At 31.1% G+C, this 18,212-nt stretch overlaps 5 protein-coding genes across 6 annotated transcripts in view; 3 read left to right on the top strand and 2 right to left on the bottom strand.

Moving 5' to 3' along the window:
• Positions 1 to 297: 297 nt before the first annotated feature.
• Parp1 (Poly-(ADP-ribose) polymerase) lies at positions 298 to 4,668 on the top strand. Its single transcript, XM_069110145.1, has 5 exons — positions 298 to 652; positions 996 to 1,137; positions 1,223 to 1,767; positions 1,849 to 2,054; positions 2,155 to 4,668. Exons 1-5 carry the CDS (start codon positions 539 to 541, stop codon positions 4,118 to 4,120), a joined length of 2,973 nt encoding a protein of 990 aa, XP_068966246.1. The 5' UTR covers positions 298 to 538; the 3' UTR covers positions 4,121 to 4,668.
• On the bottom strand, positions 4,391 to 6,195 carry eIF3i (eukaryotic translation initiation factor 3 subunit I). Of its 2 annotated transcripts, none has more exons than XM_069110478.1 (5): positions 6,035 to 6,195; positions 5,379 to 5,625; positions 5,021 to 5,301; positions 4,747 to 4,947; positions 4,391 to 4,672 (listed from the first exon to the last, which is right to left on the bottom strand). In XM_069110478.1, exons 1-5 carry the CDS (start codon positions 6,035 to 6,037, stop codon positions 4,424 to 4,426), a joined length of 981 nt encoding a protein of 326 aa, XP_068966579.1. In that variant the 5' UTR covers positions 6,038 to 6,195; the 3' UTR covers positions 4,391 to 4,423. The 2 variants fall into 2 exon arrangements, with proteins under 2 accessions (XP_068966579.1, XP_068966587.1); XM_069110486.1 differs by lacking the exon at positions 6,035 to 6,195 and adding an exon at positions 5,714 to 5,942.
• A 432-nt stretch (positions 6,196 to 6,627) lies between these two features.
• On the top strand, positions 6,628 to 9,338 carry LOC138178497 (protein abrupt). Its single transcript, XM_069110430.1, has 7 exons — positions 6,628 to 6,916; positions 7,208 to 7,384; positions 7,471 to 7,882; positions 7,964 to 8,157; positions 8,236 to 8,565; positions 8,658 to 8,786; positions 8,876 to 9,338. The coding sequence occupies exons 1-7, from the start codon at positions 6,722 to 6,724 to the stop codon at positions 8,948 to 8,950; spliced, it is 1,512 nt and encodes a 503-aa protein (XP_068966531.1). The 5' UTR covers positions 6,628 to 6,721; the 3' UTR covers positions 8,951 to 9,338.
• A 155-nt stretch (positions 9,339 to 9,493) lies between these two features.
• Positions 9,494 to 13,996, top strand: Afg3l2 (AFG3 like matrix AAA peptidase subunit 2). Its single transcript, XM_069110156.1, has 13 exons — positions 9,494 to 9,752; positions 10,014 to 10,137; positions 10,216 to 10,516; positions 10,617 to 10,710; positions 10,777 to 10,942; positions 11,029 to 11,158; positions 11,514 to 11,632; positions 11,722 to 11,997; positions 12,079 to 12,306; positions 12,407 to 12,633; positions 12,702 to 12,878; positions 12,966 to 13,184; positions 13,268 to 13,996. Exons 1-13 carry the CDS (start codon positions 9,669 to 9,671, stop codon positions 13,526 to 13,528), a joined length of 2,406 nt encoding a protein of 801 aa, XP_068966257.1. The 5' UTR covers positions 9,494 to 9,668; the 3' UTR covers positions 13,529 to 13,996.
• Positions 13,997 to 14,164: 168 nt separating this feature from the next.
• LOC138178453 (uncharacterized) overlaps positions 14,165 to 18,212 on the bottom strand; it is a 92,829-nt gene continuing 88,781 nt past the window's right edge. The window contains exons 5-6 of the mRNA XM_069110327.1: positions 15,948 to 18,169; positions 14,165 to 15,787 (exon numbers count right to left, since the gene is read on the bottom strand). The gene's annotated coding sequence lies outside the window, so the exon portion shown is untranslated. The remainder of the gene's footprint in view (positions 15,788 to 15,947; positions 18,170 to 18,212) is intronic.

Genomic DNA, 18,212 nt, shown 5'->3' with positions numbered 1-18,212 from the left:
AAAATAAATGTTTCATATTTTAATTATTAGTTTGAAAATAAATTTAAAAGATTAAAAAATTGAGTAATTTCCCAAGTTAAATTAAAGATTTTATGTTAGAAAGAAAAAATAATTTCCAGGTCAGAATACCTTTTTAGAGTAAAGTAACATATAAATGTATGAAGAACGAAAGTGATAATTAAGGTAAGTTCTAAAATTCGTAGAAAATAGGATATCACTTCCGGTTTATATATCATACGTATATATCACATGATTAGTCATCAATTTATTATCGAAGTATTTAACACATACCTCTCGAATTTAAATTAAATTAATTGAAGTAGATGAAATTGAAATTACATATAATCATTGTAGGATTTTTTTTGTTCTATGATTGCTCACTTATTTAAGATAGATCGTAATTGTAACAGGAAATAAGGTAAACTTCCGAATATACTGGTATTTGGCGCGCAACGCGCATTTTGTCTTCGCTCATTGAATACTGCTCTTTGGCGCTTGGCTTCAAGACTGAAATTATTGAACGGATTTTAGTGAAACAATGAATCCTGATTTACCATATTCTGTCGAATATGCAAAAAGTTCGAGGGCCTCATGCCAAAATTGTAAGAAAAATATCGAAAAAGATTCGTTAAGACTCGCCGTTATTGTTCAGGTATACCATGTCAACATTATTAATTTTGCATGAATTTATATGTCATTGCTAAGCATAAGTTTTAAATTCAATTATTGTTCAACTTCATCAAGGTTACATAATACAATGGCAATTGATGATGTGTTCGATAATACAATATAAAATGCAATATATTTATGAAGATTAATGTGTTTCTATTAATAAATTATTATTTTATCTACATTTAATTTTAATAAAATTGGGGAAATTTATTTAGAATTACTTTTTAATAAAGTCATTGAGTTTATCCATATGTTTTATATTCCTTTAAAGCTATTATAATGTTTTAAAATATGTTTGTTAAATTTTAGCGTTTAAATTTTAGAGTCCTGTTCATGATGGGAAGGTGCCAAAGTGGTATCATCCGCCTTGTTTTTTCATGAAACAAAGGCCAAAAACTACTGCAGATATTGCTAATTTTGATAATATTCGCTGGGAAGATCAAAAGGAACTTCAAAGGAGAATTGGTTTGTCTGTTATATCGTTGTAAACCATATTTGATATTATAATACAATAATATAATGCAATAGTTTGAATCGAACATTTTTATAGAGGAAGCAAGCACCCTTCCATTGCCTGCATCTAGAAAAGGAAGAAAGCGTAGTGGTGGTGGTACTGCTGCTGCAGGTCCATTACATGATTTTTTAGTCCAGTATGCAAAATCTAACAAATCAACTTGCAAAGCCTGCGAAGAAAAGATAGTACAGGGTGAGATCAGAGTATCAAAAAAAGATTTTGAAAGTGAGCATGGCAGAAGATACGGTGGTATAGATAGATGGCATCATCTTGAATGCTTTGCCAAAGTAAGGGAAAGTTTACAATTTTATGAGAGTGGAGATGCACTTCCTGGCAAAGATGAACTTTCTAAAGATGATCAGAAGAAACTCAAAAGTGTTTTGCCAAAAATTAAGGTAGATGATGTCCCACCCGTTAAGAAAATCAAAGATGAACCAGAAGATGCAGAAGAAGAGAAAGAAATGAAAAAACAAAATGATGAATTATTTGCAATTAAAGATAAATTATCCTCTATAAAGAAACCTGACCTCATTACTATGTTAGAAGAAAATGAACAACAAATACCAGAAGGTGTTTCAGCTGTATGTATTTTATTTTAATTAAGTTTATTTTTGATTCAAAATATATAAAATATTTAAATGATTAACATATTTGTTGTGTAGATAATAGATCGTTTATCGGATGCAATTTGTTTTGGGGCTTTAAAGCCATGTCCAAAATGTAATGGACAGCTTGTGTATAATTCAGGTACTGGATACAAATGTACTGGAGATTTGACAGAATGGACAAAGTGTGAAAATGTCATGCAAGATCCTAAAAGAAAGAAATTCGTAATACCATCTGATATAAAAGAAGCATATCCAGATCTGTAAGTACTTTTATAAATTAAAATTAAAAGTTATTTTCATAAATTAGCATATTTGCGAAAGACATGTGAAAAAATTAATCACTGTTTCAATGTTTAATAGCAAATCTTTGAAATACAAAGTTAGAAAACGACTTATAAAAATAGCTGTACCATCAACATCTAGTGCAGTAAAAAAGGAAGATGAAGTTGATTCTGGACCCAAAGTTGAAGCAAAACCCAAGCCATTAAAGCATATGCAATTCTTTATTATAGGGAACATAGGAAAAGATAGAAATACCTTAAAAAAGGAAATTTTACATCTAGGAGGAGAGATAACTTCAAAACTTCATGAAAATGTAGCTGCTATTATATCAACACAACATGAAGTAGATAAAATGAGTAAAAAGATGGAAGAAGCCAAAAGTTTTAACATTCAAGTTATTACTGCAGACTTCATCGAGGAAGCTAAAAAATATACGAAATCTGCTATATCGCTCATTGAAAAGAAAACTATTTCAAGTTGGGGAGGTGACTTGTCTAATAAAATTAACGTTCTCACAGAAAAATCGAATGTCTCAAAAAGTAAAGGGAAAAGTACATTTGAAAAATCAGGATCTGGTAAAATGAAATTGCAATTGAAAAAAGGTGAAACTGTTGACCCAGATAGTGGTTTACAAGATTGTGCACATGTATATCAAGAGGGTAAAAATAAGTATAATGTTACATTGATACTTTCAGACATACAAACTAAAAAAAATAGCTATTATAAGTTGCAGATTTTAAAGCACGATAAGAAAGGTGAATACTGGTTGTTTAGAAGCTGGGGCAGAATAGGAACTACTATCGGTGGTTCAAAAGTACAGAAATTATCTCTAGAGGAATGTATAGCTCAGTTTGAGGAATTATACGAGGAGAAAAGTGGAAACTGTTGGAATCGGAGAGATAATTTTGTTAAAGTACCTGGCAAAATGTACCCTGTGGATATTGATTATGGGGACGATGTATCGACAAAATTAGACTCTCATATTAAGAGTGAGTTAGAACTGCCAATTCAAGATTTAATGAGATTGATTTTCGATGAAGCGAATATGAAAAAGGTGATGGTTGAATTTGAAATTGATGTAGAAAAAATGCCGCTTGGAAAATTGTCCAAAACACAAATCCAAAAGGCGTATTCAGTATTAACTGATTTACAAGAAGTATTAAAGAAGAAAGATGCCGATTCGGTTCAGTTAGTTGATGCATCCAACAGATTTTATAACCTAATACCTCATAATTTCGGAGTATCCGAGCTTAAAGTCTTGAATACGATGGAAGAAATCCATGCCAAGTGTGAAATGTTAGACGCATTACTTGAAATGGAAATTGCGTATTCGCTTTTGCATGCTAAGGCGGATGCAACAAAGAATCCACTCGATACCTATTACAAGCAACTCAATACTGAAATTAAAATATTGGATAAGGAAAGTGAGGAGTATAAGGTCATTAAAAAATATGTGCAAAATACTCATGCAGCAACTCATACACTGTACGAACTTGAAATTCAAGATGTATTTGTTATTAAGAGACAAGGAGAAGACAATAGATATAAGCCATTCAAGAAATTACACAACAGGAAGTTACTGTGGCATGGTTCTAGAACGACTAACTTTGCTGGTATACTTTCTCAAGGTTTAAGAATAGCGCCACCAGAAGCTCCCGTTACTGGTTATATGTTTGGTAAAGGTATATACTTCGCGGACATGGTTTCCAAATCTGCGAATTATTGTTGTACACACAGTGGAAGCCCTACGGGTTTGTTATTGCTTTGTGAAGTGGCATTAGGTAATATGCATGAACGATATCGTGCAGATTATATTGAAAAGTTACCGAGCGGTAAGCATTCAACATGGGGTCGTGGTCGGACACAACCCGATCCTGAAACTGTTTACAAAATGAAAGACGGTGTTGAAGTTCCATATGGTGTGCCTGTATCTGCTAAATTACCAAAAAAATCTGATTTATTATACAATGAATACATTGTATATGATGTTGCTCAGGTAAAAGCGCAATACTTACTGAAAATGAATTTCAAATACAAAGAGTAATATTTTTTTAAATATTTAAGCAAAATAAATATAAAAGTTTATATTCAATATAATTCAGCTATGTATGTTAAATATTTGGAACTATCCCATTAATAATACTATCTTCCATGTTTTTGCCACAGAAAGTGATGTATCAATTTTCATTTTATATGAACAATAAATTTAAAAATAGTAAATCTTTATTTTTAACATACTGCATCAGGCCGCCTTTATCCTAATATCCATACATCTCAAGGAAGATAATAGAAAAGATAATTTACACCATTCATCTAATTGATACATATTTATTTTTATTTCATAAAATTAGTATTCAAAATGGAAGTCAAAATAAGATTGATCAAATGTATTAATACGAACATAACCATCTTCTCCACCTGTTGAAAAACTACGCCCATTAGGGTGAAATGCTAGAGAATTAATTGGACCAAAGTGTCCTTTTAAACGTGCAAATTCTTCTTCAAATACTAAATGGAAAAATCGAGAATCGAATTTTCCTTGACGAGTGGACGTTGTTGTGACATCCATTGCATCTTGACCTCCTCCAAGAACCACCTATGAAAATACAGTATTTATAAATTTTGATAAATATTATTTCCCAAATGTCTTAATCGCTATATGACACATACATGATCAAAAATAGGAGAAATCGTAGCAGAATTAACAGGTCTTTCTGTTTTGTATGTTTTTAATAACATTAACGATTCACTGTCAAATAGTTTAGCAGTATTATCTTTTGAAGCAGTCACGAACATAGTGCCATCTTTGTTGAATTGCATGTCATTTATTTGTGATTTGTGACTTCTGACACTTGTCATCTTTTTTCTTGTCTACAAAAAAATAGATAAAATTATAAAAAGGTTTTAAACATTTAATTCATGAGAATACAGATATATTACATACTCTAACATCCCAAAGAGTGATTTCACCGTCTTCATGGCCAGTAATAATTGTTTCATCTAATGCACCCCACAAGATAGCAGTGATTTTGGGACCATTCACAGCAATTCTAGAAATTGCATCTGCTTGTGATAATACTGCATCAACATTTTTGATATCAATGATAAACATTTCACATTGGTGTCCTAAAGCTTTATCTGTAGAGTAAACAGCAAGATTTGCTGAATAACTAAAGCTACATGTTCTCACTGAACTGTTTGTATGAAGCAAACCTATTTCTTTTCCTATAATGTAACATAGTCATATTTTAATAAATAAAGCAAATAAGTGAAAAAATATTATATGTATGTGCAATACAAACCAGTTTGACAATCCCAAACCCTTAGTGAATTGTCACCACTTCCAGATAAAAATCGTGTTGTATCCCAATTAATGTCAATACACCATACTGAGCCATTGTGTCCGTTGAAAGATCCAAGGCGTTCTCCATTCAAAGAATACCAAACATTTGGCTTTTTATCCTTACTAGAGGAGAATAATAAGTCTCCTTCTCTATTGTATTTAATTTGCGTTATGGCACGTTCGTGCCCGTGCAACATTAGAGGTTTCTACAAAAAATAATAAATTTATCATTTTTTAATATGTTTTATATTAAATACGTTTCTTTTTTAACAAAAATGACTGACTAAATATTACCATTACTAAATTTTACAATATATAGAATAACATAACCACAAAATACCACGAAGCAATATGTGATAATATCAGTTTAAATTATTGCAGTAAGTATTATAAAAAGAATCTTTCAAACTTTAAAATCGTGAATACAATTTAAAAGAAAGAATATCATATCCAAACTTTCAAAAATGCATTCATACTTAATAATGTGTAACATTTTTAACGTAGCAATAATATTGAGGTTATGCTGTCACATGTTTAAATACATCAAGGAAAATGTACATTGAATCACAATGAAAAACAATATATAAAATGATTGATATGTATAAAATCACTAACCATTTTGTTTTTAAATAGGCGATTAAATAAATTGGTCAAAAAGTTAGCAAACACAAACACTCCGTTACTCTAAAGCAGTCATACAACTCTTACAATATAAAAGGACGTGAGTTTACTAATACATATAAGGGCTCAACTCTTTTGTGTACATACATATATTTGTACCAACATCTCAAATTTTATGAAAGTTGCCAACTAGAATCAAGCGGAAATATTCTAGTTACTAGAATCTAAGCAAATTAAATAAACTTAATTATTGTTTAAATAAAAATCGTTCTATATTTTATATTTTATACATTTTTTACATATTTTTTAAAGTTTTAAACTGAAATGTTATATCGTTAAATTCGGTATAGATAACATGTGTATGAACCAATCATAATATACGTTTAACTGGCAATTAGTATGTTTGTAAACAAATTTTTATTATTATATTTGATTTTTAAATAAGTGTGTATATAAATATAACACGTACGCAAAATAGTTTAATGATACATAAGTAATCAGAATAAATGATCGTATAAAGGTGGTGTAAAATTTATTAGAGTTTTTACAAAGTGCCATGAATAATCACTGAGGTCCGTATCTTGGTTGTGAAGCACTCTGAAGAGTTCAGTCCTGTTCCAAATTCCGGTTGTATATGATACGAATTATTGAAACTGAAAAAGGAAACGAAACTGAAACGGCATGTCCGAAATTACTAACCAACATGAGATCAATCAGAGTTATTGGTTTAAATGGAATGATTATCAAAACCATCTCTCCGATGTAGTTAGACAACTTTTAGAGGAGGACTGTATGGTAGACGTTACCCTGGCTGCGGGCGGGGAACGTATTCATGCTCATCGCATAGTTCTCTGCGCTTGTAGCACTTTATTTCGAGTAAACAATCTTTGTACTCTTAAGAATTCATAGCTTTGAATTTGAACATTGTTTTATGATTACTTTCAAATAGTTTTCAGTGATTATAGTTTGTACTTCAAATTCGTTTTCATACAGGTTTTAATAATTTTTTCTGTGAAATATATTACAAAATGTAGTGTTCATTACACACTATAATGACATATCTTTTCATGTTAAAAAAATATATATTTCTTTTTGTTTTAGGATAGATTAAGTATGTATGTAGTATTTTGCATGATTTGCATAATAATTCATTTCTTTTATTTGTAGGAAATATTGAGTCAAGTAAATGAAGATCATCCAACAATAATATTAAGCGATATTTCTGCTCAAGATATAAAATCTATTATAGAATTTACTTACCATGGGGAAGTGAGAGTACCAGTTGAAAATATTAGTACTTTATTAGATGCGGCACGTTCACTAAAAATCTGTGGCCTTATTGAAGTTAGTTATACTTAAAGAGAAAGTTAAAGAGAGTTAAATGGAAATATTTTTCTTTTCTTATCATTATTCTGTTTCTTTGTTTATAGATTGATGGACTTGAAGAAACTGACTCAGTTGTAAGCAATAAGGATTTTAATGATAATAATGAAGAGCCAATGACTGTAATTAGTGAGGCTGAAGAAAATGTTATTAATGCGTTGCAACATAGTTATGAAGATTTGGAAGATCAACAAAAAGATGAGGTCGTCGAAAATTCCACTTTGAATAAAAAAAAGAAACGTAGGCGTGATACAACAAAAAGAGATTATAGCGAAGATATGTTGGCAGCGGCAATTAATGATTTAAAAGCAGGGCAGACATTAATAGAAGCTTCTACTAAACATAATATACCACGTTCAACTTTGTACATGCGTGCTAAAGCATTAGGTATACATTTAAACGCATCAAGAAATGAATATCCGGCAGAGTGTATGAAAGCTGCTATAAATGCGGTAATTGGTTGGTATCTATACCATATTTACTGAACATATTAATTCTGTGGCATCATTCATCATTAGGTGGATCTTACTCTTACTACAGGTGGATCAAGCCTACAGCATGCATCAGAACTTTTTAGTATACCAAAGACTGTATTATGGAGAAGGATTCAGAAAGAAGGATATCAAATACTACGTTCAGAAATGAAGAGGTCTTATGGATCAGATAAACGGGAAGCTGCAGTTAAGGCTTTAGAAAGAGGAGAGAATTTAACGAAAGTAGCACTTGAATTCAAAGTAAATTATTTAACATTTTGTTTCTTGCTCAATTTTATTTGGGCTCTCTAAGAGTAATAACGGTAATTATGATTTTAGATTCCGAAAACTACTTTATTTAGAGATAAGGCGCGATTGGTAGATGAAGGAAAATTGCCATTATCATTTTGGAAGAAACGTAAGACGGAAAATGAAGAACTGAAAAAATCTCGTTTGGAAGAAGCTGTTGCTGCATGTAAAGGAGGGAAAATGTCGCAAGCAGCAGCATCAATGACTTACCATATTCCAAAAACAACGATATGGAGACGTCTCCAACAAGATGGTAAAAAGTCAGAGCGTTCGTTAAGTTCAAGGAAACAAAGAATAGCGGATTCTAAACATAATACAGAAACAAAGGTACAAGAAGGATCTGATTTTACATATTGCGAGGTATTATGGATTAATAATATCTATCTTATATCTTTTATTGCCAAAATTTTTGTGTTGCAGATTTTGTGATTGTTAATAAATTTTAATTACAGGTTTCGTCAGAAATTCCTATAACTTATATAGATGAAAATAGTATACCTGAAGATTCTGTGATAATATTAACAGCAGAAGATATGGATGGACTTAATTTAGAAGAGGGACGACAAATTATTGTTAACTCAGTATGTTTTTCATTCATTTTTTTTTAAATCGAATTTTTTAAAAATATTTCATAAAAACTCTTCATATATGTAAAATTTATGTTTCACAGGAATCGGGACAAGAATATGTTCCTTGTGCTATAAGTATTGAAGAAAATTCAAACTATTCACAAACTGAAAGTTAGCATATGAAGTATTACCAATAGAGTAACACTCATTAATATTCGTTTTGTATAATAATATGTGTATTAATTTAGATTTTAGTAATATATATATCATATATAAAAACAACGCGCGTATACGTATATATGACGCAAGTACATATAAAAATTCCTATCTAATATCTTCATGAGACGATTGAATTATTATTAACGTCTGCATTTTTGTGTGCATTATTTCCTTATATTTATTTATAAATAAACTTTGTTATAGTTTTTGTTTTTTAGGAAAATGTATAATAACGTTAATTCAGTTAAATCTGAATCAGAAGCTAGAGATTAATAGAAATGTAGACTTATACGATTCCTTATGTGAATTGGTATAATATGTTTGATTCATCTGAATGTCGCAATGATCAAGCATGTGCTTTAATAAAAATAATTTTTCTTAGAATGTCAAAAATATCTTTCGCTTTAATCCCCTATATTTCTAGTAACACTAAATAAAATTAATATCTTAGTAGTGAACTGAGTCATTTATTAGTCAATTCTCTTCGTGCAAAATTGAATAACCAATAATTGCTCGGCTTAAGAACTTATATACGTTTTGCGTTGTAAACGAGAAATAGGGATTAAGACTGGGGATATTTGTCGAAATGTCTTGTGGCCGGTAATCTACTACAAGGAACGTGTGGAAACTACGAAATTTCATCATATTACGTGATTACAGACACTTACTACAAATATGGCCCATCAGCTATTATATTCGACAAGTAAATTAGAAAGATTTGTTCTGAACTCCGTTTACAAAAATGCCAATATATTTCAGGTATAAATATGATCTGACATAACCTCTGTTCTTTATCATAAATGACTTCTTTAATAAAGATCAATTCTTGTTTAAATTGCTGTATATATAATTTGTAGTTGTCCGATACTTTTTATAATTATGTATATATTTATTTAAATGTGGGTATATAAAGATTAAACTAATAGTATTTGAAACTTTTATAATATTTGTATGGAATGTTTTTTATGTTGCATTTCATTGCTATATTTGTTATATTGTATGTCATAAAATTTGTTTTAGTTAAGAAGATATTTATCATTGATAAGAAATAGCAACGAAACAAGTACATTGGAACATTTACGAAATCAATGGAGATTATTATGCAATGAGCCACCAAAAGGATTTGAAAAATTTTTTAAACCAAGTTATTATCCTATACTTATTAATTTTCTCTAAGCTATAAAAAATAGATTATAAAATATCTTAAATTTCTCATCTGTAGAAAAAGATTCTGGTAAAACGACTGAAAAGATTACTGAGAAAGCTAAACAAGGACAATCCAAGGAAGCTTCTCAATCGCAGTCATCTAAAGCAGAATCTCAAAAATCTAATATGCATTCTGCGAGTAGTGATAAACGTACATTTTCATGGGAGTTTAAATGGAATGGAGGCAATAAATCATTTGGAGATAAAAAGAACGAAAAATTGCTTCTTCTTGGTGTTGCATTAATGGGATTGGCTTACTTGTATTTGCAATTATCGAGTCATGCTACAGAAATTACATGGAAAGAATTTGTAACAAAGTAAATGAATTATAATGTATAGTAAAGTAAATGAATAATTTTTTGTAGACATACACAGTATATAAATTTCATGTAAATGTTTTATATTAATTCTATTTAGATATTTAGATAAGGGAGTAGTGGGTAAAGTGGAAGTTATCAATAAACAGTGGGTCCGTGTCAAATTATTACCTGGGAATTTTGTGAATGGACAAGTAAGTTTAGAGGTAGTTCAATTTAAGTTTAACAAGTGAATGAATGGATACTTTATTATTGTGTAGGATACTTTATGGTTCAACATTGGTAGTGTTGAATCTTTTGAAAGAAATTTGGAGAATGCACAAATTGAATTAAATATAGAGCCACAAAATTATATATTAGTACAGTACAAGGATGAGCTAGAATTATATCAAATTTTAAAAATTTTACCACATGTGTTTATGTATGGTAAGCTATGTTTATTTTTGTGTAGATATACATTTATGACAGATATTCAGATAATAGCTAGATATAATATTAAATGTTATTTACAGGATTCATGTTTTATATATTCCGTAAATCAACAGAATCATTTGGTAAGGGAAAGAGAGGTGGCCTTTTTGGGGCGTTAATGGAATCAACTGCAAAAATGGTTAATTCCAAAGATATTGGTGTAAGATTTAAGTAAGTTAATAGAAATATTGTTGTATAATTCTACATTATTGTATTTCAAAAGATTATCATGAATTGTAGACAATTTTCTTCTACTCTGGGCTCTTCTGCCATATTCGTTAGAATGTTTTAGGATGAAATGAACACAGTGAAAAACAAGAGGTATTAACAAAATAACAAAAGCAGATAGAAGACAAACGAATATGCAGTTAAAACAATTAACAAGTAGTCAATTTATAGAGTAGGAAAAAGTTGTGTGCAATTGTACGACTCCCTTTAAGGATATCGTGTTTGAGTAATATTTCATTTATTACCTTTTTGCTATATAATTGCTATAAATATTTCTATGTGTATTATTGAAATTTAGGGATGTTGCTGGGTGTGAAGAAGCTAAGATTGAAATTATGGAGTTTGTAAATTTTTTAAAAAATCCACAACAATATATAGAGCTTGGTGCTAAGATACCTAAGGGTGCAATGCTGACGGGTAAGTATATATAGCTTAGGAATAAATAGCTTTTCTTAGATTTGGATTAGTTTAGGATTATAATTTAGAACTTGTATAATATTTTATAGGTCCACCGGGTACTGGTAAAACGTTATTAGCTAAAGCTACAGCTGGTGAAGCAAACGTACCTTTTATTAGTGTATCAGGTTCTGAGTTTTTGGAAATGTTTGTTGGTGTTGGTCCATCAAGAGTTCGAGATATGTTCGCATTGGCACGAAAACATGCTCCGTGTATATTATTTATCGATGAGATCGATGCCGTTGGAAGAAAAAGGGGAGGCCGAAACTTTGGCGGTCATTCGGAACAAGAAAATACACTTAATCAACTTCTAGTTGAAATGGATGGTATACTATAATAATTGATAAGATCATCTATTGCATTATTCAAAATTTATATTTGTTCGAGTAATATATTTTTTTCTTCAGGTTTCAATACAACTACTAATGTAGTTGTATTAGCGGCAACTAATAGAATAGATATTTTAGATAAAGCTTTGTTGCGACCTGGAAGGTTTGATAGACAAATTTTCGTTCCTGCTCCAGACATTAAAGGTCGAGCTTCTATCTTTAAAGTACACTTGAAACCTTTAAAAATCACAATGGATAAAGATCAATTAGCCAGAAAAATGGCTTCCTTAACGCCTGGTTTTACAGGTATAAAAAGTGAAATTAGTTACTAATAAAATCTTGAAAACACAGATAAAAGAAGAATGTTAAAAATGTATTGAGAATACTATGAGTGAATTGATTTTAGGAGCTGATATTGCTAATGTTTGTAACGAAGCAGCTTTAATAGCAGCCAGAGACTTGAGCGATAATATTTATTTAAAACATTTTGAACAGGCCATTGAAAGAGTTATTGCAGGCATGGAAAAAAAGACGAATGTCTTGCAACCTGAAGAAAAAAAGACGGTTGCCTATCATGAAGCAGGCCATGCAGTAGCAGGCTGGTTTTTGAGATATGCGGATCCATTACTGAAGGTGATTCTTAGATTTCAAAAATAGTAATAGTTTGATTATAATTTCACTTATGTTCTTTTATGGGGCAGGTCTCCATAATTCCTCGAGGAAAAGGTTTAGGTTATGCACAATATTTACCTCATGAACAATATCTTTATACAAAAGAACAGTTGTTTGACAGAATGTGTATGGCACTTGGAGGGCGAGTGTCGGAAGAAATCTTTTTTGGTCGTATTACGACAGGAGCGCAAGATGACCTACAAAAAGTATTTGTCGTGCTGCGTTTCTTTTCTTTTTTTGCAAATTTATAACGCGCGTAAGTAATTTACTAATATTGAATTTATTTTTATCAGGTAACTGCAAATGCATATGCTCAAGTCATTCAGTATGGTATGAACGAAAAAGTTGGCAATGTGAGTTTTCAAATGCCACAGCAAGGCGAAATGACTTTCGATAAACCATATTCTGAACACACTGCACAGCTTATCGATACTGAAGTACGTGAATTAATTGAACGAGCCCATACTCACACACGCGATTTACTTACAAAACATAAGGAGAATGTATCTAAGGTATAAAATATTTTTGGTTTATGAAAAAAGTTAGTTTTTATGAATATAGTAGCAGATGAATGATCTTACGATTGTTTGTTTAGGTGGCCGAACGTTTGTTAAAGCAAGAAATTTTAAGTCGAGACGATATGATAGAGTTACTAGGTCCTAGGCCCTTCCCTGAAAAGTCAACTTACGAACAGTTCGTGGAGGGTACGGGATCGTTCGAAGAGGATACCAGTTTACCTAAAGGTTTACAGGAATGGAATAAATCGAAGGATGAGAAAAAGGGTGAAAGTACAGATACCCCACCGCAACCAGTTTCAGGAATGAGTTCTCAAAATCAACCGCAACAGCGATTATAAACCATACTATTATGGATTATAGCTTATTAAGTACTTTGTATTATAGTTTGAAATACATGTAATAAGTAGCGATAGACGAATACACACTCGACTGCATTGGTTATAAATGATAATATTATAATTTGCACTCTGCGAAGCTTTTAAATATTAATGATATTAAATACCGTTTTACAAAAACTTCCATATCGGTTTGATCCACTGTATAACAATGCCCTTTTGTAACAAAAACCAAGTTGTGTACAAAAAGCGTGACAATGAATATAAATTATTAAAAAACTTTTCTTATAATTATAGCGTGTTGATTGAAGGACGCAAAGCGATAAGATGACAAGGATCGTATGACTTATTATTTTTTTAAAGAGTAAATGAGCGAAGTGATGAGTTAGGTGAAATGAATAACAACTTTCGTTCACGTCATTTTTTTTGCAACGTATAATTAATAAAGTTTACAAATGTAGTGCAATGAAACTTTTTATCCTTAAATATTGTAAGTACATTGATAATTTGGTATGTTACTGTTTTTTTTTTATCGCTAATTGTTGGGTTCCGTTTTGGTGGAATTTCTGTAGTATATTCCAATGAAACATAATGCGTTTACATTAATTGAATTTTTGTTTATATTAAAATAGCAATTGGAAAAAAGAAAAGACCAAACGGAAAAAAATGTAAACGGTTCTACTTGCTCTTTGTATATGAAGTTTCATATACATATAATTATTTATGACAAGATTGAAAATGCTTTGATACGACGAAGGTCTCTTCTTTGTCAGTAAAAAGGTCATGGTTCTAGGAACAAATTTTTTTATTCTTGGCGTATCTCGTGTTGTTGTGAATGTATTGTATTTTTATCGCGTTTGTAAGGAGTTTCACGAAATTAAATTAGTAACCGATTAAGATAAAATATTATTAACGATGAGTATAGCATATAACAAATTGTACAATATCCATTTCCAGAAAAAATAAAAGAATATCTACGGTAAAAAGAGAGCAAGATGCGTCCATGAATGTAGAAATTCTAGACCTTCGTTTATTTTCTCCCTCATGCATTCACTCACTTATTCTCTCTCTCTCTCTCTCTCTCTCTCTCTCTCTTCCTTCTCATGTTATTTACGAAGTTAGAACATTCAAAAATGACTTCTATAAGATAAATAAGCTTTGAGCTCATTTAAATGTGGGTTTAAACAAATCGGAGCAATACATGTGCATGCATCTCGATATATCCACTATATCAGTCTTGGGATTTTTCTTTAAAAATTATTTTCATGAGTCGAAACGCCCTTGGGAATATTGAACGTTTTGCCCCGAAGAAAAGTATCGTTTGATCGAAAAATTTGAAGTGTTTAATTTTATACGCGTCCCGTGTTATTGTTCCCATCAGAAACAATTAGAAATTTAAGAACAGCGACACAATTTATTTCTTCGTTGGCTTTTCTGCACGTATTTTGCTTTTTTCCTCGCATATTGTGTAGTTACATAAATATAGTATTGAGCGTGCATATTGTATAAAAAAGGAAGACCACAATTGTTTACCATTAATTTCCAAATACATATCTCTGAATTAATTCAACTGATAATCGTTATACGCAGTGTGTTATATAATATCATAGTTAATAGCATGAAAGAAATATTATTCATTTCTAGTTGGCTTGATGTTCTTAGTACGGAACGCAGACAATATGTAAACTTGAAGTTTTCAGCAATGAAAGGGTTACGTATAAACATAAATTTGTATGTAAACATCTGCAATGTTTTTACTTTTACAATGTTTGTTACTTATATGTTACTTTTACAATTTGCAATGTTTTTACGCGTTTCGCATAAAAATTATCCCTTGGTGCTTTTTAATGCTTACAACGTAGCAATAAATGTTTCGAATAACTGCACATTTATTTATAAAAGGTTTTTGTTAATTTTTATAAATGCATATATAAAAAATATAACGTAAATATTATAATAGAGTTTGCAAAAACAATTTTTCTATGTACTTCAAACGCGATGTTCACATACACATACATATGTGTAAGATTATTAATGTATAGTGTATAAAGAGGACAAAAGGAAAATGATGAATTCAAAATCCAAGAAGAAGAAAAGATCGTTAAGAAATTTTATCATCGACCGTCGGCTTTACATATTTTACTAAAAACCCTTTCCCGACCTTCGTCGCTATATCTTTGATCCCAAGACAGCGTTTTCTTAATTTTTTTTTCTTTGTTTTTCATCTCTGAAGTGGCGAATCTTCTCAGCATTTCTACAAAACTATACGATTTATCGAGTAGGTATTTATAGGTTTCGAAAGTTCACCATTAAACTTAGCTCGCTAACTCACTAATCAAATATATCATACAATCACTAAATTATTGCTTTGTCGTGCTTTGTATCACACTAATCTAAATCTTATGTTTTCTGTTTATCTTACGTTTTTTTCCTTTTTTTCCTCGTTTTCATTTTTCCTCTTTTTTTTAATCCTTTTCACAAAAGCCAGGTTTACTGATGATCATGCCTGCTTCTCTATAAAGTTCTGCTTTCACCGATGCGTTTCTTTTTCCCTAACGTTGTTCGCTCGTATCTTGTCCTTGTGTCTACATGTGTTTTCTTGTGGTACATGCGAAATGATTCGATGGCGCAGATAACTTGCAGATTTCAGACTTATCGACTCTGCATGAAACTCGAGCGAAATCTAAATTATCGCGTACGGAGGCGAGCCTGGATCGCGCTCTAATTAATTTCATAATTGGATTTAATAAAGGATAACCCGTTTCTTATCTAGTGCCTGAAAATTGTCCGTTTAACGTGCAATGGATAATTCATTTTTCACGTCCTCTTACGTCGTTGCGAATAATTTTCTTCTAAACTACGTTCAGAAATAGAAAATCTCGAAAACGAAGCTTAACATCAATCATAATCAATAATTAATCAATAATTGCTATATCATGACTTCGTAATTAATTTATCACAACATATAAGAAAATTCATATTAACACATAAATACCAAGAAATATAAATTGTATTTATAAGAGCGACTCTATCGTAGAGGACCAATATAATCCAAATTCCAAAGACATCGAGCTCGATTTGCAATTTTTTTTTTTATGAAAGCGTTCATGTATCGAGATTAATTAGAGGCGATCGTTCTCGCGAAAAGTTTCGGTGTAGCGAAAATTCGACTAACATATACGTACATATACACATACATATAGCATATATCGTGCATATTCGGTCTAATAAGTTAATTAATTATAGTTACAGCGGACAACTTTTGTCACGTTGGTTTCGTTGTTCATTTTTACCGTGTTTTCGAACGTACGTAATTTTAACAGTCAGCACCTTCACGCTTATTTTGCTCTCTTTCTTCTCTTTCCTTTCTATTCTTTCTTCCTCGCGTCATCTTTTCCTTCTCATTATTACTCGTTTGCTTATTGACAACAATCGCGAAAGGTGACATTAATTACGTTTTATCGCTGCGTTTAAGAGCGCCACGGCTTCGGCGTAGTTACGTTTAAGTACTTTGGTCCTCTTTAGAGTCTTCTAAACGCTTAATTATGCGACGAATCGAAATAGCAATCGGTCTCTCGCTGAAGAAACAAGGAAAATCTTCTCTTGTCTCGTTCTGTTTCCACTCTTTCCTCGTTCTTCGGCTCGTTTGTCCTTTAGCTAACATTATAACGGCTATGAGGCAATTAGTTTCATCAGGGCTCCGTTTAATCAGCTTTATCTACTAGAAAAATTCGGTTAAGCGTGGCTTCGTGACGGCACGACGCAAATCCGAGTAATTAACTCTGACATACGCAAAAAGTAGAAAATTAGTAAATTATGTTGTACTGAAAAACTTAGCCAATGGAAAGATTTAGATCAATTATGCTGATAATACAACGACGCAATTATAAAGTTACCTTCAACTTACGAGACAGATCTCGCTCAGATTAGAAACTTAGAAACTTCTTCATTCGTTGTCACGCGGAAATTAGTTTCGATATACAGGGCGTTTTAAAACTTCGATCCTATAATTTAAAGTGATTTCGCGGTCCGAAAGATGTTCAACCCTTAAAGGCTATTTACAAGTTAGAAAATTTCATTTCGTATAAATTTTCTCTTGATATTATCGCTCTGTAACAGTACAACGTTATTTGTAACCACTTTGAACGATGATCTTCTACCTTCTAATATCGAATAACAATGAAACATTTAATTCTACTTGTCCAATTTTATTAATTCTTTTTATTCGAAACAGATGTGCCGTTTGTGAACTTTTACCAAGTAACCTTCAAGGTAGCCTTTAAGGATCAATCTTTCCGTAAGAAGGAGTGATTAATGTTTGACAAATTTCATTTCCAACTTTCTTTCTAAATATCCTGTAATATAATATATTATTAACTTCTGCTCTACAATCCGAGTTTAATAATAATCCCAATGAAATCAATAAAGTTATTTTTAAAATATATCACAGTAATTTTACCCAGATAATCGTCGTACACATGCACGATTCCTTCAATTCGATTAAATTCGGCTCGAAGTACGAACGCACAGCCAATAAAAATTGTGTGTTCTTTATGACGTTGAACAAGAAAAATTGATTTTCACTGGACCGAGAAACGTACGAGGCATGATCGTCCTGGGTCCTGGCTTAACTCGTTTGCGTATCTAAAAAATAGCGTCGACTGCTTGTTTATCGTTAATATAGTTA

This window comes from Bombus flavifrons, chromosome 1 (assembly GCF_040668555.2).
Source record: "Bombus flavifrons isolate JBK064 chromosome 1, iyBomFlav1_principal, whole genome shotgun sequence".
Lineage (NCBI taxonomy): Eukaryota > Metazoa > Arthropoda > Insecta > Hymenoptera > Apidae > Bombus > Bombus flavifrons.
The sequence above is the reverse complement of the archived record's forward strand: the minus strand, read 5'-3'. Positions and strand labels throughout refer to the sequence as shown.

What these genes read in the sequence shown, in the direction of transcription:
- LOC138178497 (XM_069110430.1), top strand. Translation starts at nt 6,722, where the DNA reads ATGTCCGAAATTACTAACCAACATGAGATCAATCAGAGTTATTGGTTT. An exon ending in CTTGTAGCACTTTATTTCGA is followed by an intron (nt 6,917 to 7,207) that starts GTAAACAATCTT and finishes TTTTATTTGTAG; the next exon opens with GAAATATTGAGTCAAGTAAA. An exon ending in TGCTATAAATGCGGTAATTG is followed by an intron (nt 7,883 to 7,963) that starts GTTGGTATCTAT and finishes CTCTTACTACAG; the next exon opens with GTGGATCAAGCCTACAGCAT.
- Parp1 (XM_069110145.1), top strand. Translation starts at nt 539, where the DNA reads ATGAATCCTGATTTACCATATTCTGTCGAATATGCAAAAAGTTCGAGG. An exon ending in GGAACTTCAAAGGAGAATTG is followed by an intron (nt 1,138 to 1,222) that starts GTTTGTCTGTTA and finishes ACATTTTTATAG; the next exon opens with AGGAAGCAAGCACCCTTCCA. An exon ending in AAAGAAGCATATCCAGATCT is followed by an intron (nt 2,055 to 2,154) that starts GTAAGTACTTTT and finishes AATGTTTAATAG; the next exon opens with CAAATCTTTGAAATACAAAG.
- Afg3l2 (XM_069110156.1), top strand. Translation starts at nt 9,669, where the DNA reads ATGGCCCATCAGCTATTATATTCGACAAGTAAATTAGAAAGATTTGTT. An exon ending in ACCACATGTGTTTATGTATG is followed by an intron (nt 10,943 to 11,028) that starts GTAAGCTATGTT and finishes TGTTATTTACAG; the next exon opens with GATTCATGTTTTATATATTC. An exon ending in ATGCGGATCCATTACTGAAG is followed by an intron (nt 12,634 to 12,701) that starts GTGATTCTTAGA and finishes TTTATGGGGCAG; the next exon opens with GTCTCCATAATTCCTCGAGG.
- eIF3i (XM_069110478.1), bottom strand. An exon ending in TCACTCTTTGGGATGTTAGA is followed by an intron (nt 4,948 to 5,020) that starts GTATGTAATATA and finishes ATTTTTTTGTAG; the next exon opens with ACAAGAAAAAAGATGACAAG. An exon ending in TTTCTCCTATTTTTGATCAT is followed by an intron (nt 4,673 to 4,746) that starts GTATGTGTCATA and finishes GTATTTTCATAG; the next exon opens with GTGGTTCTTGGAGGAGGTCA.